Source organism: Nesoenas mayeri, assembly GCF_963082525.1.
Source record: "Nesoenas mayeri genome assembly, chromosome: 2".
Taxonomy (NCBI): domain Eukaryota; kingdom Metazoa; phylum Chordata; class Aves; order Columbiformes; family Columbidae; genus Nesoenas; species Nesoenas mayeri.
Window position 1 is genome coordinate 137,957,576 of NC_137543.1, and position 24,671 is coordinate 137,982,246.

The following is a 24,671-nucleotide window of genomic DNA, read 5'->3' on the forward strand; positions in this document are numbered from 1 at the left end:
AGCAGACTCCAGTTTCATGAGCATTTCCAACAACAGCTTCATAACAGCACAGCACAAAGCTTATTCTCCCACTGCTTACTGAAGATGTGGTGTTTTTCTTGGGAAAGGAAAAAAAAAACCAAAACACAACAAAACCCAACCCAAACCAACATAAGCCCAGTTTCCTGTTCAAAACACATGAAAAAGAAAGCAGAGTGTGCTATTAAGAAAGTTGCCTACACACTGGGAGCACAATGAAATTTATACAGATCTATATACGCTGTGCTCTAGTAAGAAATTCATCCTTGCTCAGATATCTGAAGGATAAATGTTATCCTCAGATTTCTGTGTAAACCCACATAATCATTTAAGGCGTTGCCTCCTTCCTCAATTAACTAATGTACAGTCAACAGAAAGAGTTTCACCTCCTGTCTTTCAGCCAGGAGGAATATTGACTCTCCTGTCTTTATCTCCAGTGTATAAGAAAAAGTCACTGAACAGTTGTGTTTCCAGAGCAGCGTCACTTCAAGGTACTGACGCCAGATGCAACTTACTCCAGTAGACAGAACTGAGTATCCAAAGACCATAAAGAAGCTGCACTTCCAGTTAGAAAGTTAAGTCAACTCCTATGGGACAGAGCACAAACTCCTTTTACCAAGCTGAAGAAACGTTCACCAACCATTTTGACTGGTCGTCCTGTTCAGAAGGAGGTGAAGCAGTGGACCATGCTCCTCGGCATCATGCTGGTTACTGAAGTGACCAAACACACAGAGCTCAATAGAGAAGAGTAGTTTGGAAGGAAACACCGCCACACAAATATGAAATCTGCCAGCTGTCAACAACAACAAAACAAACCGAGGGGCTGGGGTTGTTTCACATGGCAACAACAACGAACGTGAACTGGATATGCAGGAAAAGAAAACTACACAATATAAATTGCCCCAGTCATTCTATGTATAGCCCCATTTCTCTGTACACACTCTTGTGTAACAAATGCAAGAAAGCTGAAGGGGCACCAGGGTGGACATGAGTTTCTCTTCCCTTGAAGTGCCTCCACTTTACTAACACAGCAGCACTTTTGCTCGTCACTGCTCATGAGTGCCCTCTGTTGCATCTGATGAAGACTTGTCTGTTTTCTTCGATTTCCTCTGCAGTTGCTCTTGTTCCTTCTTCCGAAGTTTTTCCCTTTGCTTTTCCATTTTCTCTTGAGCTTTGCGAGCTTTCTCCAAAGATGCTTTCATTTCCTTTAGCTTTTTTTTAATGATTGCTCTGTCCTGGGAAGATGTCATACCAAGAGCCTGAGGTGGAGGAAACAAAATTAAAAAACAAAAAGAATTTAATATGCTTTAATCTATTACCAAATTTTTCGTACTCTAATAATCATTCTTCGTAGGTAGAAGACTGTCACAATTAAGCAAATCTGAGACAAGCTCAGATATGTTCCTGAAGCTTAAGTAATAATATGTTATACTTCTGCTTTTTATGCTTTCCACTTCCAGAATATTAAAAAAATTAAATCTCATTGCAACCACAGTTTGACTATGTTGATTTCATTGATCAAATGAGTCAAAGAAAAATCAAACTATTTTCCTGAAGTAATCTAAGTCTACATAGAAGACTGCCCAATTCTCACTGCTATGCCTTAGTCAAAAGTTTACTTGCTCGCTTCTAAAACACTCAGGGTTAGTGAAAGATCAGTACAAAAATTGAGAAAGGAAACACCAAACTTTGACTTTCGGATATGCTGAGCCTCCCACAACTCCTTCCTGTAATTATTGTTGACAAAAGTAGGCTCATATTTTTGCTACAAGAAACAATGCATACTTTATACATCAAAACTGTACTTAGTTCTAAGATAATACAGCTGGTAAGCAGCTTATCCCTCCAGTACTCCAGTAAGCCATTTTTCAGTTGCTACTTCTGATGTATTTCTATTTACTATCTCAACTGAATCACCTTTTTGCGAAACAGAGCTGTATGAGAAATACATGCATGCAAATACCAGTTATGCATGCTGCTATATGACTGATGCATACAAAAAATATAGGTATGTTATATACACCCAGAGTTTTCACAAAGCAAATGCCCTCTATTTCTGAAGCTCCTGAATCCAAGTGCATATGGGAATTTCTTAAAGTGTTGCTGTGGCTTTATACTCTGTGTTTATTATTCTAGCCTGTCACCAGTCCACACACAGGGATTCACTGCTTTCTGGCTGAGTTCTTACTTCCTTTCAGATTACCTGAAGTGACAATAAATACTACAGTCAGTCCTGAAGTCGTTAGTCCATTACCTTGAGCTTACTCCCATCCAGCTGAAGGAGATGTTCCCCATTAATGTTTTGGGCACTGAATTCAGAAACGTACTGTTCAAGGTTCAGGCTCATTAACCAGTGGGAAACCTGCTGCACACTCCACTCCTGAACAGCGCGACTCTGACACTGACTGTGCTTGGGAGACTGTCCATCATCGAGGATCTGCGACAAAAACATGCTGCATTATTATTAAAAGAGTACCAAGAACAAGCAACAACATTTTCCTGTACAACCCACCAGCAACCAAGCAGAGGTATCTGTACTATCTTTACACTACAATAATAATTTCACACCACTATATCGCATCTGTACCTAACCAGATATTGAAGAATTGGTATGAGGTAACCAAAAGGTCTTCTACATCTAAACAGAAGAAGAAAAAGGATCTGGCATTCCTTTTAACTCAAACAGGGACTGAAAAGGCCAGGTGGCACAATTCAAAACACGTATGCTCCCATTCCGTCATGAGATTTTTATCCTTTGAATTAGAATGTTTCTAAAGGATGCACTGAATTCTGCATTCCACTTCCCATGCTCATTCACAGATCTTTATGATGTGTTAAAGCTATAAAACAAGAAATTCAGAGGAAAAAAAAACAAACTCAGAAAACCAGTCTGAAGTTCAACGTGATGACACCAAACAGGCAGGGAGACTGATGCTACCTATGGAAGACAATGAGATGACACAGAGGAGCGGTGTGGAACACACAGAGGCCCCACAGCCCTGGCCTTGCTCCCACCACGTTGCGCAGCAGAGGAGGAGGAGGAGGAGAGCACGGACACAGCACCAGGAGGGGTAGGTGGGCTGTCAGCTGCTGGGGCAGCCCTGTGTCCCCACTCTGCCACTCTCCTCCACCCATGGGTACACCCGTGGGGCCTGACACAAAAGCTGCTCTGTCCCAGCCGCGGTCAGCAAAGCAGCTGCTGCAGGCTGCAGCAGCTGTCTGCTGTTAGAGCAGCTTTTACACTGGGTTAGATGATGCTGGGAGCTCTCTCGGCTTCTGGCTGTCCAGTTCTCAGGGAAGGGGAAAAGACGGTTTAAGCACTATCTTTTTCTTCTTCTATCGCCAGCGGGAGCTCCATGCAGCTGATGCTTGGCCTGGTAGATTTACTCTGGCACCGACCTTCCTCTCCCTTCCAGCATATCGCAAAAACTGCCATTTGCTATGGTCTTAAAAACTCTTAGCAGAATGGAGAGGGCAACTGAAGACAAGGTGAGAGGAGCCAGTGACATCTGTGTGTTCTGCTCAAACAAGGGGCTTTGCCACATAACACCGTAAAACAAGAAATGTGAATCTGCAAATGAGACAATATGTTGCCACGTGATGGTCACACAATTCACCACAACAGCACACTAGTATCTCACCTCATCATCAATCATATCCAGGCTCTGAGTGAGGGAGCAACGAAGAAATGGGAAAGAAAAGCATTATAGAAACAAAATACAGAATATGTAACAGCATGTAAAAGTTCAGGCAAGAGCAGCACCAAGATTTGCAAACAGATAGGGCTACTCAAAACCAAAGAGATTTCTTTAAAAAAATTATTTCCAGAAGCAGAGAGGTTATGTTGAAAGCTCAGCACACACATCATTTGGCAGCTAAACCTGAGACTGTGTCAATGAAAAGCCCTTGGAATTCCTGGTCTTGACATCCTAGAACCAGCGGGAACCTTTCTCATGGCTCCTATTGCAAGAGACAAAGCTCCTTAATTAGAGGAGAACAACCTGCAAGAACTGAGTTCCCTCTCCCTTTCATTTTTTAAATCTCCTTCAAATATTCATGTTAGATCTGCTAGAGAAGTCTGAGCCAAGGAGTGCTCACAGCAATAAGCCACAGAAGGCTGAAGGGCAATGCTGGCCTTATCGCCTGCCAGGGTGGCTGTGGAGGCTTCCACCGCAGCTGTTCCTGAACACCGGCCTGATTCAGAGGCTGCAGTTTGGCACACAGCAGAGGAGGGAGAAAACACATTCATTTTTATAGACCTGTTCAGGCTTGATGTTTTTAAAGTGATAAAGTAGAGAGCTGAACAAGCAAAATGAAAGCATTTTCAAGCTTTTAATTGAATACCACTTGGAACAGGGCATTGTAACAATAAAATATACAAGAGGAATGGAACATGGTAAGAGAATGAAATATATTATCAAGAGAGTATTAATACTGAATAAAGTAGAAACTATGGCTTTATTGTTTACAGTAATTCACAGAATACACAGACTCCTGTCTATACTCTCCTATGATTCTTACAATTTTTTGGCCTTTATTACCTTTATTTCTTTAGAGGTGACTAACCTCTAAAGTAAATGGTTGGTTTTGTAGACTTGCATTTTGGCACATGGGGTTGCAGGGAACAGCTCTCATTCCTTAAACCCATGCAAAGCATGCAGGCAACAAACCTAACCATCATTTAAAAAAAGAAGACACAGATACTTCATTTTCCTTCTCTCTAAAAAAGCACTTGTTCAAACCTCACATTAAAAATATGAAGTTCTTACTGAGTGTTTTTAAGAGAACAAAGGCATGGGCTTCCTGAGTCCACAGGACACGCTGTCAGCTACTGTCAAATCATGCAGCTTCATTGACAACTGGGTTATAAAACTAGTATCTTAAGAAAAGTATTGTCAATCTATTATATTTGACTCAATTATGTCACCAATTTACAGGGTTAGGAATGCTTTTCCACATTATCATTGCTCAAAAAATCTCTGGTTTGAAGTAACTGAATTCAAATCCACTATGCGAAGCAAGCATGAAGAGAATGTAGAGTGGATTTAGACATATATATTCTAATCGATATATGTACATTCAGGTACAGTAATACACAATTACGGTGTATACAGTCATTATTATTTTAATGTATCAGGGTAAAAATTAGTCTAGGTGAAGGTGCCTTACATCTCAACTATATTTACCAAACTATACTGTTATCTTTACTATCTCAAAATTGTCTCAATTTGGTCTATTTTAGTGCATGTGTGTGTATATGTATTGGTCCACATGAGCATTATTTAGAATGTAGGAAAAAATGCACTAAAATGTGTGAGGATATAGCATCTCTTAGTAAACCAACTGCATCCTGCTTTCCTATGATAATACCATAAGACCTTTATTTCCAGTAATTATCATACAAACAAGAAAAATTATAATCTAGAAACCAAAATTAATTATCTTCTCCCATGCTACTGCTTAAAAAATACCCTTTTGTTATTTGAGTAATTATCAACCAAATGCTATGGGAGAAAGGAAACAACTATTTCCCACCTTAAACAATTTCATCAGCATACCTCATCTGATGACAGTGCTAAGGAGTGCGAGAAACCTGGGGTTTTAGGTTCTGCTCCTAAACCGCTCAAATCAGCTGAACTTGTGCTGCTGGGACTGAAATCATCGTTGAACGTGAAATTCTGTGGAGAAAAAGATGAGTCAGAATGAACAAACAACCCAATATGTGCATCTAAAAAGGAAATTTGCTTTTTGTCTTTCAGGTTGGCATAGTTCAGGAGTGATTTCGATCGTTTACCAAACCAGTTACAATACACATGAGGAAGTCTAATTTGTAGTATTGTTAAATACTACTGTTAAATACACAGTATTTTTACCATTGTGTACTTCAAGAGACACCTTTGCTGTCCTGATGCCTCAATTAATAACAAAGGGGCCTGAAAACAATCCCTCTTAAGATGCTGGCTCTCATCCTGGAGCTAAATTACTGGTTTTGTGGGTTAATCACTAGCATTTTACTGTCCTCCAAATATTTAGGACAAGCGTAGCACAGGCAGTAGCACAAAGAATAGGACAGAGGATTAATTAGCAGAGAGAAGTGAAAATTGCTATTGAAAGAGCAAGGAGAATATCTTGTGAAGCCATTTTTGAGTCCCAAATAATCTCCTAGAAAAGTGAAAGGATCGTCCCTCTTTGCATATACCTTGAGGAAAAAATTAAGTTGAAAGTAGAAGAGAACTTTGGATATTGAGTGTTATTTACTCAAATAATAACCATAAAACAAACACTGCTTTTTCTTAACAATGCAATGACAGACATCACACCTTGCAGCAAAAAACAGCAAAAGCCTGCACGTATTTTCCAGGTACACAGCAAAATTACTCTCAGAAGAAGATAAAAGTTAACAGGTATTTCACAATAGACTGAGAATCATAAAAAACAAAATGTAAAAAAAATTATGGACACCAAGATATTCCATTTAAACTGAACATATAGTTGATGATAGACACCTCTAATCTCCAATCTAATATCTAAATGAATTAAAACGTACATAAAATTCAATTCACATGGATCCAAGCATCAAAACAAAAAACAACAATAAAAAAGTTATCCTTTTATCCTTCCCCACAAGATATGTGACCTATCTTTCCCAAAAACAAATGTCTTCCAAAAATATCAAGTGTTGGTCCTCTTGGTTTTTCTGGAAATCCAACTAAATACTGTATCATGCTGTGCTTTAAAAACCTGAAGAGCAGTATAGAAACTACTAATTTAAAAGCTTGCAAACTTTGCAGAGAATATAAAAATGGTTTTGTGATCAGTTTTCACACACCTACATTTGGAATTGCTGTTCTGCTTTACCCATCTCTTTATAGAGAAGAAAAAAATCTGAGCAGCTTCCTTAATATGCAAAACTTTAGCCCCCACAGCGTTCTTAGGCCAGGAGTTCAACAGCTCTACCTCCTGTTGTGTGAAGAACATATTTTTCTCTTTTAAGTACTTTCAGTTTTCTTTCACCTCTATTTTGTGCAAGCTTCAGCCTTACAATGAATTTAAGTCTTTAAAATTTAATTTTCTATAAGCCAAACACAAGATAGCCAAGGCCTGCTAGTTAATATGGCAGCAGGACAACCCCTGCTCCACCCCCAAAACCTCAACCTAACACTAATTGTAAGAGGACTTGCTTTTTTCCCCATTAAAAGATTATTTTTCACACAAGGTTTGTTTAAATGGACATATAGGATTCACATGTCTAATCCTCATCTTTCTTTTCAAAAGAAGCCAGGTAACCCATTAGTTTCTCTTTAATCTTCAGAGATTCCACCCGGGGCCTTCTCTACCAGTCTGATTCTCACTGCTCAGCCTGGTGTTGCTCTCCCTGCCAACTAATACAATCATGACTATGACTTGGCATGGCTTGGTGCACAGCAGAAGTCAGGTACCACCAGCTTTTGGCACCAACAGAGTAAGAAACGCCTGTGGAAACTGCTATTATGTACATGCATGTGTTCGGAGAAAACAGAGGAATTAGATTTCTGATTCATACTCCTGTACATAAAGTCGAGAACCGTATCTGTTTCTTTCTACCAGACCAATATAAAACGTAAACTGCTACAAGTGATAAGAAAATACAGGCAAAGAAATATTTTCCAGAAGTGAAAATAAACATGAAAAAGCCAAGTATATTACTATAACTAAGGGTTATTTAAGGAGTTATCATGCTGCAACATTCATGCACACAGAAAGGAATCACACAGATGTATTAAATTGCAATAGTTCATATTTACAGTTCAAGCATCTTCATATATAGAATTAAATCCAACATCCAGCATGCATGACAAACAGATTGCATTACTGCAGGGAAAAAAGGCAAATGACTGACGGGCATACAGCATTTCTTCACTTGCAAACACCTCATTTGACCATAGGCAGGTATTCCCACAATCAGTCCTGAAGAATGCAGAAAATATCTATAATTGAATACAAAAATCTAGCATTTGTTCAGTGGATCCAAATGCTAATTTCCACTGGCACCACTTGCTTTTGTTACGGTACAGCACACCACAGTTAGTTTACTGAATTAATGTACATAAAGACAGAGTAAAAAGGCAGAATCTGGGATGGTACAATGACAGCGATGTTCTGTTTGGATGAGGTTTTGCCGTACAATGAACACCATGCACTGTTTATTGTAGTATTCACATATTGGCCTGTTCTTTTTCCAAAAACATTAAGCCAATTATGCCACTCAACACAGTGGGAATAAGGTAGTTTTTATCTTCTACCTTTGACCCTTTTTTAGCTGGACTTATATTTTCAGAGGAAGGTTCAGTTGAGCTGGTAGGCGATGGCAGGTTGCTGGAAGAATTGGATCCCTTGCCACTCTCTCCATACCATGTGAATGGTACACAGTGTGGGAGAGAGGAGGATCGCTCTGCTAATGACTTAGTGTTTGCTGATTTCTGCAGCATCTCTCTGGTGGTCCTGTTTAAGAGAAAGGAGCAGGACTATGCGTTAGATTATAAAACAAGAGAAAAAAAATGCTACAGAGGCAGTTAATTGTAAAAGGAGTGACATTCCCTGTAACTGTGACTAAAGAACTGAGTGGCATGCAGCCGGTAGGGGCATGCCTGAAATCTCTCTTTCAGCAAAAGAAATAAAAGTGGTTTCTTTTGATTCTTTTTCTGACTCCAGCTCTCTTAAACATACACCCAGTAAATGGAAAACGCTTGTACTCCCACTGTTCAGATGTGAGCCAGCTCCAGTCAAGAAGCCACATGTTGTGTTGGTGCATTTCTGAGCCCAGTGGAACCTCAGCATGAGGAGACGGGTTAGACTCAGCACCAACCCAAGCGGGCTCTGCTTCCTAGAGAAGGTCTGGCTTGGATTTCGAGCCCAGGCAGAATGAACCAGGTGGACCTCTATCCATCTATGGAGATGTGCCTTTGTTACAAAAGCTAACTACTGGTAGAATATTATTATACTGATTTTAGAGATATTAAATATTAAAAATATTACTATAGAAAAATGAAAAAAACCACCTCTGTGATACTACCAACTCCTCTCTTTCTAGTAACAAAGATTGCAGTGGATAATGTGATCAAGGCAAAGGTAACAGTTATGAAACAATTTGCCTAAATTAGCCATTAAATATATCATGTCAACAGTATATTATGTAAATTAAAAGTAACTATGTAAAGTGTCTGCCTCAAAGAACTTATGCATATGTCATAGCCTCATATTATTTATATCAATATATACTGTTTGAGAGCCTTAAACTTCTACTACTCTTAGGAGCCATCAGTAAATTTCATGTATGTAAATCTCCCCTCAACTTCCACCTTCTGGAGAGTTTCTACACCATTATTAACATAATCACTAGAGCTTTGCACACTGTGAAGCCTCTTCTCTGTGTGGATGAAACTGAGGTTGTCAAAGAGCTACGGAAGCAGAAGAATCCTCCCTCAATTTGCCTACATAAAGGCTGATGTATCTGACCCAGTCCTGGTCTCTTCCCTCATCCTCTAATCTTGCTTGAAAGCAGAAAGAAAAAACAAATTATGTTGCCTGATTCACCTAGCTCCAGGTAGAGGAATAGATGCTTCTTGTTTAAATGCAGAATTTTTTAGCAACATTAGTGGTAGTCTTAGGAAAGAATTCAGGATTTTATTTACACATACTGAATGCTACCTTTTGGCAACAGCAAAACAATGCATGCAACATCCGACAGCATGATTAATTCTACATCAATCAGTTGCTGTAACGGATGTAATTGTAATGGGATGATGTCTTTTGATCATCTTCCTTCTTTCAAAGAGCTTATACAGCTTTGGACTGTAGAGAAAACACCCTCACATTTCTTCTGAGGTAACTTCCTCAGAGTTAGTAACAAAAGGAATTGAAAATGGGTGTTCAAAAAGTTGTACCAAAATAATAACATTCCAGTTTACAGAGGCACAGTGAGAATTACAAATGCTTATGAATTGTGACTTTGAAAGCAGTATTAAATTTTGCTTTTATTAACTGTATCCAAACTAAGAAATATTAACAAATAGCTGATTTATGAAGTAGTCTGATAAGCAACTGATCTCTCTACACTGAGACCTGCTTTCTCTAAAGAAGATACCTACGGAATCTCACAAATATCTTTAATATATTACATTGGTATACAGAACATATCGAGTTCTTACAAACAAGTACACATTCATTTCCCTCACCCTGTGGTTATGTGATGTTTAACACCCTGCTGAGGGCGCTAGCTGCCTTATAGCAACACTGAGTTGCAGAGAATTTGCTTTAAGAAATCTCTTCTTGTCACCAAAGAAATCCCGCAGTGATTACTACCAACTCTAAAGCACACTGCAAGCAGATGCACCACTGGAACCAACTGGAACAGGCTTTTCTGACACCAGCATAGAAGTGACAACCGCTGCCTAAGATCACTGAAGATCCTGCCAGATATTTGCAGGATACAAAGGTACAAATGTGTGCAGAGACAGAACATTGCAGTTCAGCACAGCGTGCCTGAGGGAGTAAGTCAAAAGCCTAAGGTTTCTTTTGCTTTTCTGATGCTATGGAGCTACACAATGTTCTTGTCACTGAGGCTCTGCATATTAGAATGTCAGCAAAACTCCACAAATGACTACATACTGGTTTTCCACCACAATGACTTTCTGAGTAGCACTGAAAGTTTGCTTTCTTTATATATTTCTTTTGTTATGTAGGTTTTCTCTTGAATTGTTTTATATGGAAAGAGGTTTTGAGTTGCTATATCCTTTCTAGACTTTGGGAATGTATAAAGTCTGCTTAGCACTCTTGACATTTAACTGAATGCATGTCCTTCACACCTGGAACCAGGTATCACGCCCTTTAGCTGGGATCTTGTCAGATTATACGTTAGTCTTTCATTAGTTAAGAAATCTACGTTTATAAGCTCAGCAGGTTACCTCAAAGCTTAACACTTATGTATATGAAGTGGGATAGTTCATGTTCCCATGGGCTAGGAGGATTAGGTTTTTCCAGTGTTTCTGGCATATAATTTCTTACATCCTCAGTCTTTTACCCATACCTACTGCCACAGGTCACCCTAATTGCTTCTTTCTCTTTCCGCTTCTTGCCCTTGTTTGAACTCCTTCTCAAGGGAGCCCTACAACAATATTAGAAAACATCAGAAAACATCTTTGAAATTTTACTTTCAATCCTTTTAATTAAAAGAATAAGTATGTAAAATAACAAAATGCTTACCCAAGATCTGCAAGTTTTCGCTTTAGTTTTTCTGCATGCCCTATAGTAGGGCTAGTTGTTCTTGCTGCCTGAGCACTTGTGGCACCATCTAGGATACATTTGTACACGGAAGAATGTACATTATTATTTTTAATGGCTACTGATAGCTATTCCACTTTCCATCCATAACAGTTTGTGTATCTTTTCATAATTAGATATGCATACATGTACAAATGTGTGAGTACACAATTAGGTGAATTCTTCTCATTTTTAAGAAGACAGTGTGAAAAGGAATAAAAATAAATGAATATTTTCAGAATTTGAAAATACACATGAAGAAATCTTACTTTAATTGAAGAAAATGAAAAGTTAATTTTGGTTGAGTTTTAATGAATACGTAGTAAGTCAAACAACACAAAAGATTTACAAGTAAACATAAAAGTTAATCAGTTTTTAAACTAAGCTTAAGTTTCCTTTTACGGAACTGGTTAAGTATGTACCCTTTACTTCCAAAACAACTCCTGAGAATCTTTCTTGAACTTTGGAGCCAAGTGCCTCTTTTATGATGGACATGCTGGGTAATAGTTATCTGTTTAGCTTGAACATCTTTGTTAAAATAACCATTTAACCTGAAATCCAACCATTCCAAATTAAAAAAAAAAAAAAAGAAAAAAAAGTTAAAAGTAGCTTAGTTAATAAATTTGCCCTGAGAACTGTACCAATTTTTGATCTGTTCTACAAATACTGTTAAAGCCTAAAGAGGAAACAGCCTGCAGTACCTATAAAGCCAAAACAATGAATCTGAGTCTGCAAAACATCCTGTGAAATCTGTATGTAAGCTAAAAGAAAAAACACAGCAGCTGAAAAATTCAGACACAGTTTCTCTGATTCTTAAAGAATGTTCCCCAAATACTCTAAAGGAAGCAAATGAAGGTCAGTCATTCAAATCACTTGTGGTTTGGTGACTTCTACAATGTGACCTCAGATGTATAGTGACTTCTAACTGAAAACACTGCTGGGTTTGTGGATTTCTCCTACTGTAGTTGACATAAATTAAGCCCTCAGAATTAATAAAAAATACCACAGCACTATCGTAGAACAGTCCACTGTGTATATAGAAGAACTTAATATATTGCTTGTGGATAATATTTGGCCAGATTTTCATTCAAGTAAAAAACTGAATGTGCAAGTGGCTCATAAATCCTGGAAAAGGCAGGAAAATAAGCCTCTTGCAATACTCGCACTCTAAAAGCTGTATTATTTCTTCTAACACATGTCCTTATGTTAAAAAAAAGCATTCAAGAAAAAAAGAAACCTAAAAAGAATAATAGGAAGAATGACCAAAGAAACTGTCCCAAGAAGAACTCCATTGCCCGGGGAGGCCGAGGAGAGCTTCAGGCAACGCACACTTTGCATCACCGCTACACTGCGCATACTCCTCTCCTTTCTCCTCTTACGGTTTCTCTTTCACCTTTAATGTATACTTCCCATTTAACCACTGTCAAATTGCCACTTTCAAGAATAAAAGATCATACTGTTTATTTTCACAGCAGCTATTCACAGGCAATGGGCACTGGAGGGTGGTGGGCCTTTTTGAGAAACTTCTTAATGAAAGTAAATGAATCTGCTTTTGTGGAGGGAAAATAAGAAATGCATTTAGTAGCTGGAGGTTTTGCTATTGTAATAGAAGAAATAACCTGGAGACCTCAGCAGTGACACGTAACAGCCAGCTGGTATTGCAAATTTCTGCTCAGACTCTTAGCGCTGTGCTCCCACTCACATGCAGTTGGACGCAGCCAGAGCCCGCAGAATAATGACAGTTTTCTGGGGAAAGCATTCACGCTGGCTGTGGGACAAGTGGGAGATGGACAGGCTGGGTCCCTAAAACAGCTTCAGTGGTGGAGTAGATTTGACTCAACAGGCACTTGCACACACGCAGGTACGCAGTGCTTGGCCTGTGGCAGTGGCCGCAAACCAGAGTTGCAGGTGCCCTGTGTGGGCAGGAGGGGCACCTTCCCTTAACTCCTTGGAGCTCTTCAGATAGGTTGAGGGAGAGCCAGTTCCTCCGAATAAATCAGACAGAAGCCATTTAATCCATCACTTTCAGCCTCAAGGAGCTGGTGTAAATAACCTATGGCCGATGGATGCAAAAGGGGACTAGACTGAACTTTCTTCCCTAAGGTCACAACATAGGTGCAAACAGACTTACACCAACTTACACTCCTACTGCCTGTAGGTGTCACCCTGGCTGCCCTGTCAAAGGATGCTGTTGCACAAAATAGGCACAACTGGAGAAAATAAATAAATCATACACATACATGAAAAAGCTGTGCTTAAAAGACAAGCAAGCAAAATGCCTCTGGACTTGAACCTCCAGGAGAGGGCCATCAAGATGACCAAAGGGACAGGCTGAGAGGGTTGGGTTTGTTCAGCATGGCGAAGAGAAGGCTCTGGGGAGACTTTATAGCAGCCTTTCAGTACTTAAAAGGGGCTCATAAGAAAGATGGGGACAGACTTTTTAGCAGGGCCTGTTACCAGAGGAAAAGGGGTAATGGTTTTAAACTAGAGGGGGGAAGATCCAGGTTAGACACGAGGACATTTTTTACAGTGAGGTGGTAAAACCCTGGCCCAGGTTGCCCAGAGGGGTGATAGATGCCCCATCCCTGGAGACATTCAAGGCTGGGTTGGATGGGGCTCTGAGCAACCTGATCTAGTTGAAGATGTCCCTGCTCATTGCAGGGGGTTGGACTAGATGACCTTTGAAGGTCCCTTCCAACCCAAACTATTCTATGATTTTTTGATCATTTCACAATAATGAGGAAACAGATCTCATGCCACTTCAGCTCTTCCCACAACACTGCAGGATTTCATGAGAAAGGAAAAAAAGGCAAGTGATTCTGTGAACTTGGTAGTGCTCACTTTTGCTAATCAGAGATTAATCGATGGACACACACATGCCCACAAACGTGTTCTCTTTCCATCTCTAAAAAAATCCTACCTGAACACACAGAGCAAATACAATGGCCCTTCTTATTTTCTGACCTGTGAGAGTTTGACAGCCAAATCAGCAATCAATTGAACTACTATTGCTACAATGCTTGCTGTTAAACAACTGCTCTAGGAGATTACTTTTTTGTAGGGCTTATTAAATGCAAACTTTACATTTGTAACTAAATCGTTCTGGTTTAATTTTCATGTACGCATCAGAATTTGGATATACCCAAAAGCACCAGTTGTTTATTTAACAACCACAATAACAATACTTAGACGGATTATTTTTCAAAGCTAAACTGGGGAGGAAAGAGCAATGCAGGGAGTGGAATGTAATGCCCTGTTCCTTACACTACAAGGCTAGTCTCCACCACAGATATTTTTCGTGCACTGGATGGAAATGCAGGATTTATGACTTCACTGGTAAACCAATCATACATTCAAGCTGAAGTCAGAGTGGAAAGACACATTCTTATGTTCGTACCCTTATTTTTACTTGCCAAACTCAAGCTTTGAATTTAATTTTGATTCATTAACAATTACACAATTAGCAACTATACAATTAGACTAGCAATTTTAAAACCTATGTAAAAATGGTAGCATTTGGTAACCTAGCTTAAGTCCAACAGAACTTCATTAATCTGTCTGTTAAGAATCTGTGTGAAAGCCCTGTATGAAGATTACAAAAAAACAGGTTGTAAATGAATGGCAAGTCTTTTCAGCTATGCAGACAAAAAAAATCCTCAATGATTTTTTTTCAGTTAATTTAAGTAAGCCAAAGTCTGTCAACAACCTATCCAGACCTATTCCTGCAGTCCTCACAAATAATTTTTATCACATATTTTATCTCATGTGACAGAGAATGCAAGATGCATAGCTAAGAATGTGAAAGTTGTGTAAAACGCTAATTTTGACTTCACTAGGCATCTGAACAAAAGGGCTTGGAATTCTGTGCCATGTTATATTGTTAACGCATTGAATAAATTAATATCTGAGAAACACACCTGAGCTAGGTGGGATTACTTCATGTTTTATCCAGTTTACATTTAAAGAATCTGAATTAAATAAACAACGTGGCCAACCCCCTCAACAAATTACTTGATTTTTTTTTCTGTAAATGACGATAACCCAGACATCGACCCTTGTTTAATCTATACCATGCTGCCTCTCAGCAATTAAAAGCTACAATCTGTTATTCTTGCTTTACACGCCTTTCCCCACCCTCCAAAAAAAGCATCTAGCAGTGCCAAAATTACATAATTAAACTAAGTACACTGCGATACGCATGTTTCTAATACGGAAATGTCCTAAGGTCAAATAATTTGGTGTTTTTAAAAATAATAGATAAGAATTTCTTAAAGGCAACTTCCCTCTATCTTTTTTCAGTGAGTTCTAAGACAGAAAAAAACAGGAAGCAGTTGTGATCTCAGTTTCAACTTTGCCATTTTCTTTGCCATCACACAACGTCAACTGTAATTTTTTTACTTCCAGGCAGACAAAGAAGTCATGAGACAACAGCCTTCTCATTGGTAAGGTCCTACTACACAACAGAAGTTTATGAAGTAGATGTAAGTGAACAAAATGATGCATCAATTTATTGTAGAAAATAGCAATACCTTTATCCTGTAAAATATTCCTGCCAGCTGGATGATGCAAAGGAGATGCTTCAGAGCTGTGCCCAGATTTTGAAGGAGAGGAAAGTGGAGTGTCTCCCCGAGCATGTGGGGAAAGGACATCTCCTTTGTGGTGCTGTCCTCCTTCTTGGTTCTCAGTTAGGTTGTCAAGTGAGATTGCTGCACTGCTAGCCACGGGGGAGAGGGAGGAAGCACCAGAATCTGATGCTGGTGAGGATGCTCTCATGCATAAGGGCAGTGGTGATTTTGAAATGTGCATGGGACTACTGTAACTGTTTGACGGCTGTTGGTATAAGAGATTATAAAGCAAGTTATACCATTTAGTAACCAATCAGAGCAAGGTTTACTTTGAACATGCAATTCTTTTATTAATAATTTACCCTTCTATTTGTAAGAAATGCTTTAGCAATTCATACCATTACCTTTTTTGATAGTACACACAGTGTTGTTTATTGGTATTTGCTTTCAGATGGAAGTCAGAATTGGACAAAACAACGAGTACCATATCAATTGTGTTAACAAATTAATAGAGAAGCACACTACTCAAGTTCCTTTCACCTCCTGCATAAATGACTCACTCTGCATTATAAAGCACATAAATCAGAAAGCCCAGGATTCCTGTTAAAAACAAAACAACAATAAAACCAAAAAAACAGGTGTGCTGACTCAAAGGAGACTAGACTCACACATCGCTCAAGGACATTCATAGCATACTGGCCACAGAGGAATAAATACTGCCTGTGCTACAATGAAAGGACAGAGGATGAAACAACTTACAGGGGCAATCTAGCACCCCATGAGAAGCCTGAGAGAGAGGGTAGAGTCCTTCTCACCTTTCGTTCTAGGCTGTCCTCACCATCAGTTGAACTGATGCTATCATACAGCCTTGTTCTAGAAGGTCTCTGCCGCTTGTTCTTCACTGAAAGCTGAGCTCGAGTCTTCAGAGCTTTGGAGTCCAATCTCTCTGTTTCTGGCACTGCTTCATTGAAATCTGTATGGAAACACGATTTTAAACTATTTAACAGAAGAATCTTTCACTCCTTTTTCCTAAGAATAGGACCTGCATTTGCAAGCACATGCACTTTGCATGTTTTACTTGTACCTGTATCTTCAACACTGTCAAAATACATGTGCAAAAATAAACAGTTATTTGCATAAATCATTAACAAGTTTATCTACGCTGATCCAGTAACTGCATAACGATGAATCAACTGCAAATATTTTAAAAAAGTTGTCAAATACAGTTGTACTAGCCCAGAAAGCAGGTCCACTTACACCCCCTCAGAGACTTGCATGTTCCTGGCCTTCACAGAGTTCTTCTCCATCAGGGCATAAAGGAATCCTCACTGCTTTCTGACAGACATTTCCCAGGATCTACATGAATATGCCAATTTAGACCCAGGAGACTAATTAATTTATCCCCAGTCCTGCCCTTTAAAGCCACTTGAGAAGGATGTACTAGACAGTCATTTTTCCCACAGCTGCCCCATTAAGCATTTCCCTTGTAACTGCACCAGTTTTGCAGGCTGCTCATCAAATTACACAAGTATCTCAAGTAACCCTCAGGCTGCTCCATATTTGATCATAACCAGAATGGCTTACAAATGTAAAGAACATGACTTGTTCTCTCCTGTACTGAGCGCCCCTCAAAATTACCTTGTACAATACATACAAAATATCAACAAGCAATGTGTGCAGTCAGTAGCACACAAACAGTGATACAGGTAGTATCCAAATAATCAGATAACCCTTTGTGAGTGAATTGCCTTACAGGCAGCCTTTCACAGGATTATGGAACAAGTGTTAAACTCACTCCTTTGGATCTACAGTGGCACAGGGTGCTTGCTCTGTGACATTATCCCTCTCAGGAGGGGACAGCAGAGAGGAATCCCAGTCCTCCTCTGGATGATGAGGTCATCTGTAATTCAAAGTTATATGTGACAATATGAATTTCTGTTCTCCCAAGTAGCAAGTGATAGGATGAGAGGAAATGGCTCAAGTTGTGCCAGAGGAGGTTTAGCTTGGATATTAGGAAAAATTTCTTCACAGAAAGCATTGTCAAGCATTGGAACAGGCTGCCTGGGAAGTGGTTGAGTCACCATCCCTGGAGGTGTTTAAAAGACATATAGATGAGGTTCTTAGGGACATGGTTTGGTGCTAGAGTGAGGTTATGGTTGGACACAATGATCTTGAGGGTCCCCTCCAAAGAAAATGATTCTACGACTCTATGATTCTATGAATACGATGCCTCAATGGTTTGCCTCAATCCTTCTGCAAGTAAAAGCATCTTTATATTACTACGTGGCAATCTTTTTACTTCCTCCTTTCTGCACAGACAGAACAATTATCTCCCTTTGTAGGTACTTCTCTCTTTTATTCAGAGTTTTTTAAACTCATAAAGCTTACATAAACTTGATAAACCTCACTAAAATATCTCTGTCAGCACCAGCAATCATGGATGGTCCCTCATACAAACAGATATATATGAGCAACCTCACACAAATACAGCCCTGCCTCACACTCGGATCACATCAGAAGACACTCTGCCAATCCCCCTTCCTTAAGCAAGAGTCTGGAAGACACAATCATTTCTGCGATTATCACCATCTACTGTAGTTGTTTTCAGCTTTCCAACAGCAACAAGTTTTGGTAAAATCATTAGAAAAGTAATGTTACAGTTTTGCAGGAAGGACCTGAGAATGCTGAACACAAACTTTCACTGCAACCATCAGTGATGTTGCATAAGTTTAGCATGATAGTAAAAACCCAGAAGGCCCATGAAAGGCATCCTGAATCACAGCTGTTCAAGGCAGGAATGGAAAAGCCATGATTTTGCACAAGGGAAGGGTCTCTGCTGCTTCCTTGTTAATTAGAAAAATAACTATGCTGTGTGAAGCAGGACACGGGCTGTTAGATCTGGCATTATGCTGACCTAACACCTCAAAAACTCACTGAGAGATTTGCAAGAAGATCGCAGTACTTATGCCCCAAAAAACCATCAAAGAATCATCACAACACCTGGGTGAAAGCTTGGGAAATGTACTCTACTCTCCCACTTCTTAACTCTTTACAAAGTTGCTGTACCTTCTGAAAATTTGAGGTTTGTGCAGAAGATGATGTATTCTACCCTATGTACTTTAAAACAACAAAATGAAATAAAAATGAAGATCACAGAGCTGCATTATTTTCATATATCATCAGAAAAGAGATGGGCATTATCACTCTTACACTTACTGTTGTCTTTGTACATACAGCTTTCTCCTGGAAAAATCATGAAAGACTATTTCTTTGGTTTTGAAGGGAAAGCATTTTTAGATCTTCCCTCTTTCATCTACTGCCCCAACACCATTATGTCATATATGAAAACTGGAGAAATATTTCATATAAAAAACAGAACAATGAAACAATTCTACCTGCCTGGGTTCAAAGCTGCCCTGCTCAAGAGTGTCTTGTGAGCAAGGTATACTAAACACTTCATGTATGACTCGCCCCCACAAATAGAGCCAACACAACTTCAGTTCTCTTTGCTATTAATCATCCACTCAAATGAAACCTGAGTATTTCAGCAAATTAAAAATTTCACAAAGCTGCAGGAAGACAAAACACATTTTAAAATGTGGTTTTGCTTTTTACACCAGAAAATAAATAGATTCTTTGGGGTTTCAACTTTTTTTTTTTTCCTAATCCTCATAGGAAATAATTGACGCAGCAGAAACTACCCAATTTCAGTCTGACACTCAAATCTCTTCACCTCTTGGGTCAGTTTTTTGATATTCCACTGAATCAGTGTGTGCACAGAGCGTGCAAGTGCTAACAGAGGGCAATGGAAGAGGCGGAACAAGGCCTCTGGACAAAGGCAGGGGTGGCGTGGAGCCTCTCATTTCAACAGTCATTATCCGTCAGTTGAATTCAAACTGTCTCTCAAAACCAAAGCCACACGTTAAGATAGCATGTCAGTAAATAACTAAAGGGTAACATTCATTCAAACGCATTTTTATTTGTGCAGATCTGTGTTTTCTTAAAGCACTGCAAAGACTTTGAGTACCATGTTTTTGCTTGTATAAGAGTTAAACTCTATACACAGATGACACTACGAAATCATTAGCATTGTATGACCTGTAATTATGCTTCTGCCGTAAGTACTTGATAGGATAACTGAACATTGTCATGATTTGAACTGCCTATATTTATTCTTTCAAGTGCACACACTTCCATACATGGCCTCCTTTCACAGCTCACCCATGAGTTGCCTGAGTGGTCTCTGTCCTGGCCACACATGCTGTCACCCTCAGTCCCCTCGCTCTTCCACGGAGAGCCACCAGCCCTGGCTGTTCCCTGGCACAAACACACACCCCACGGGCTTGTCTGGGAATCTCCCAGCACACTGGGAAGCCTGATAGATCTCTCACATAAAAGTCATAACAGGTTCTATTTTGCTCTCAGAGATTATGTAATTAGACTTTCTTTCAGCAGGTGTTCAACTACTTGACTCCAATGGGCTTCCATATGAATTATTTCAGTATCACTGTGGAGCAGGAAAGAACCGGCCTGTCCTCCCACTGTTCTTCCATTATACAGGCTGATAGATTTCAAAATCTCCTTCTGTGAGCCGGTGCATCCCTGGGTATCCCAAGGCACCCTGACACTACAGCCATCAAAGCAGCTTGAACAGGTGTTGGCACAGAGGTGAGCAAATACTGTCAAAGTCGGCGTCACCGCCGAACTGTTTAGATTTCAAACTACCAGCTCCTTCCAGTGAATAGTTTGATTCTCTATTGGAGACACAGCTCACGACCACTAAACCAGAAAGCTACAGTGTGGTTTATCTGTTTTCCTGGACTCTCTGAATATATAATGTATTTGTAGAAGAAACAAAATCCTCAGGCTTCTTTCTCATATTCCCTGGTAAAGCAAAGGAAGAACTCCGTGGTCCATAATGGTTTTGATTTGTAACTTTTGCTGATGTTCCTGGCAGCCCCTCACACTCAGTGTGAGGTTACGTTGCAGCCTGAGGAGCCACACGGTCTGGTGCGATGCTAAACACGGGCAGAGCACCTGTAGCGGCAGGGACAGGGACAGCTATTCTTGTGTGTAAGCCCCTGCCAAGTCGTATCTATCAGTTCTTCCCAAATCTAGTTCCATGCAAGAATGTAATAAACACCTCAGATCATATTGAAGAAAAAAAAATTCTTAGTATTATCTTAATTAAAATATCTATTTTTACATAACATGATTTTTTGAGGGGTGACAGACCTGCAAACTCAGGAATAAAAATTATGGGATTTGGCTGTGTACATGCAGTCCCACTCCACAAACCTAATGCTGAGGCTTGATGAAGAAACGCTTGTTATATTCGCCAAAAAAAATGCCAGCGAAGAGATTGGAGTGCTTGTGTGAATGTCTCCAAGGCGCTATGCACAACACACTGCACCCGCAGGAACTCTGCTCACCCTCCAAAGACATCACGGACATCCCGCCCACCCTTTATGGCTCCTCTGCAAACACCCACGGGGTGATCAGAAAATACACTCATTATTAGTGATTAGTATTGCTAGACAATGGCAAGTCCTTTTCTTAAAAGGTTTACAAAAGTGTGATATGGAGACAGATGTTCTTTCTCTGCAGAGCAAATATCACCACATCACTGTCTGAGACAGACTTGAGAGACTTTGTTACGGAGTTTACTGGCAAAGGTATATGGAAGTCAAAGAGTGATGCAGCATGTTTAGGGATCTCTCTATTTTAAAAAAGGACTTCTCGTTTTCACTTGTTAAAAACACAAATCCAGCCTGGAATCAAAGGTCTAACTTATGCTGTTTCTGCTTTCAAATAATCACTACTGATTGTCTATTTTTCCTAGCAAATAATTTGTGTTTGTATATAGGTGGTTAAACTTGGCAATTTAAATTCACAGATCGTCTATTCTAGCTCTCAGAAGTACTGAACACTGGTAACATGTCTCCAAGGGAGTGTTTTTGCAATGAAAACCAGCAGCTCTTGGAAAATGCAAATAGATCAATTGAGAAATATCATTTAAAAGTACTGACACAAAGAGTTTTAATGCTTTCCAAAGAATTTTTGAATTTTTAAAAATAATTTTGCAATTTTCTTTTTACATGTAGAAATTCCCGGATTTCAGCTCTTGAGCCCTGAATGTGTACTGACATTGTTACAATAGTAATGTAAACATGATTTCTGTGTGTCAGGTAAAGAAAACATACTTTTCACTCCTGATGCAAACTTCTGAAAGGGTTCCTGTTAACAGCGTTGCTAAGTATTAAATATTTTGTAACACTGAGTATCTATGGCAGAAATACAGATTTCCTTGTCATCCTGAGTGCTGCTGAATGTCAGAGATTTCAGTATAATAAACGCTTGCTAGAAAGAAATAGCTCAGGGAAACCAGTTCCACGAGGTCTGCAGACCGCCCAAATACCATTTCACAAGGACTAACTCTTTCATGCACATACTTAGTTAAAAATGTAATTCATATTGTTTGTTTGTAGAGCAATATTCAGTCTGGGTCCACACATGAAATAACCGCTAAAATATCCATTTTAATAAAACATGTCTGAGATTATTAGAAATACATTTATTTGGTAATGTAATGCATTTTTTTTCATAATATTCATAATAACATTATAGCTTATTTAAAATGAAAACCTATATAGGAACAAAGTCTGGTGCTCCTTTATCAGAATCCCAACATCTCTGACACCTGATTCCACAGATGGTACTAAATACACAGTAAGTATCGCTCCTGCGCCAAGCAATTTTTTTCCAAGGCTGTGGACCTAAAACTGGCTTTAATTCCGCATATACTTCAACAGTGAGGAGCCACCTGCCATTATACAGAACTTTAAGTAAGCTGTGGAAGTTATCTGTGTATTTTCACTGGCACGGCCTGAAAAATGGGAATTATCTTCTCTATGCAAAACAAGTAAAGGTTACAGTCACCCTACTGACAGCACCTATCCAGATCTCAGCATTGCCACAAATCATTATGGCTCTTCAGTAATGCAGAACAAAGTCTTACAAGTCTTATGTTGTAAATCAGGTTGTGCTACAGCTGAATAAGATTTTTAATTGATGTGCCAGCAAAAAATTTGAATTTTTTTTACAAAACGCTCCATCCTGAGAACGGTGAGAGCCACCTACATAGTTCCTTTTGATGTCTGTACCAAGGTGGGATCAGAACATGGAGAAATCCATTCAAAATGTTAATTTAACATTGGTTTTCTCATTCTGGTAACTTTGTTCTTGTTTGATCTTTGGTGGTTAGGTAATCAAGGACAGATTTAGGAACAAAGGAGAAAACACAATTTTCTCCCACTTTATTAACATAACAGAAACATCGAATTAAACCTAAATGTTGATGACATTCCACTGAAAGCTTTATGAAATCAATAATGATACTTATTAGCACTCAGTCACTTTCATTTCTTTCAGAATACACATTGCACAGCTATTCTGGGACTCTATACTGGCATTATTTGGTACAACCCTGATATGGCTGTCATTAGATACTGAATTTTGAAAAAAATAACAACATCCCTGCATTATTGTTTCTTCTAATGATAAACATGCTATTTACATATGTATTAATAGGAGTTACGGTTTGGTTCAAACAAACCTTGACTTAAGCCATCCAGGCAAGACACTTGCTTAGTATCTAGATTTTCCACTGGATCTCCTCTCGAAACTTCTCCAAAAGATGTCTGCCTTTCAAAAATGTTGTTGTTGTTGTTAACCTGGCTCCCATTTTGCTTCATTAGCCTGAAAACTTCTGCTTCCAAGTCTCGTATCTGAAAGAAATACAACACAGTGTCAGACGTAACACACACGCACATCTATAAGATAGGGGTTTTTTCCAGAATATCAGTCAGAATTGTCTCATTCTTCAAATATGAGAGTAATTATCACTCACACGAGCTTGTAACCCTTGAACCTCTGCAAGGTGTGCTTTCTCCAAATCTTCTATTTTCTTTCGTTCAGCTTCCTGGCGTTTGATGAAATCAAGTTCTCTTAGGGGGAAAAAAAAGAAAGGAAAAAGATGTATTTGCTGTCATCAAAGAAATCAGATTCAAACAGAAAATAAAATGTTGTGATTTATCTTAAACTATACAGCAGAAAAATCTGTCCTTAACATATTTTATTACTGATGTAGTAAGAAGTATGAAACCCCAATAAGGACAAAACCCTACACAATTACTTGGTCTAAGTGAATATGTTAAGACATAAAAATGGTAAGAGGAATTTATCTGAAAAAAAAATCTCAGATGTTCTAACTAATAATCAAAACAGTTAAACTATTTTTTTCATAATCTGTATTTACAATGAAAACAATGTTAGCTTATTTTATGCTGTGTTCTGGTGCAGGAAATGGAGCAGCATAAGAACAGAAAGATTATCTAAGCTCATGCTAGCTGTTTTCCCTATTCTTATTTTGCAAATCTAAGACATTTGTGATAGAAAGCACACAAGACACCAGCTAATTCTGGAACAGTCACAAAATTCCAGGATGGCTAATGACAGTTTCACTACCTAAAACCCTTTTTAATGGGACAGGATATTCACTTCTGTACTTCCCAGCTGTCACCTGACATTACTGTGTGTTTTTGAGTTTTCTTCTTTAAATGAATATATTTCAGCAGGAAAAGAAAAAGTTTCTGCAATTAAAAAAAATAATAACAAAATAAAAAGAAATTTGGGGGAATAGAAGCTGTTCTAGAAATGTAAGATGATATTATTGTTGCTAGCCATAAGGGAGAGGGGACCACATGAAACAGAGGGGGCCAGGTAATCATT

The 24,671-nt window shown here is 39.0% G+C and overlaps 1 protein-coding gene across 3 annotated transcripts in view; it reads right to left on the bottom strand.

Annotated features, from left to right (window-relative positions):
* Window positions 1–1,004: 1,004 nt before the first annotated feature.
* Window positions 1,005–24,671, bottom strand: part of PPP1R9A (protein phosphatase 1 regulatory subunit 9A) — a gene marked incomplete at its 5' end in the record, with an annotated part of 135,212 nt that continues 111,545 nt past the window's right edge. Inside the window, 10 exons of one of the 3 annotated variants that reach the window (XM_080338861.1) lie at window positions 1,005–1,277; window positions 2,273–2,455; window positions 5,577–5,696; window positions 8,301–8,499; window positions 11,084–11,161; window positions 11,260–11,347; window positions 15,846–16,146; window positions 16,697–16,854; window positions 23,497–23,668; window positions 23,791–23,887. In XM_080338861.1, the coding sequence (XP_080194987.1) occupies window positions 1,065–1,277; window positions 2,273–2,455; window positions 5,577–5,696; window positions 8,301–8,499; window positions 11,084–11,161; window positions 11,260–11,347; window positions 15,846–16,146; window positions 16,697–16,854; window positions 23,497–23,668; window positions 23,791–23,887 (1,609 nt within the window). In that variant the 3' untranslated portion in view covers window positions 1,005–1,064. Of the gene's footprint in view, window positions 1,278–2,272; window positions 2,456–3,659; window positions 3,684–5,576; window positions 5,697–8,300; window positions 8,500–11,083; window positions 11,162–11,259; window positions 11,348–15,845; window positions 16,147–16,696; window positions 16,855–23,496; window positions 23,669–23,790; window positions 23,888–24,671 lie in introns of all 3 variants that reach the window. The other 2 variants (XM_080338862.1, XM_080338863.1) reach the window with 2 other exon arrangements.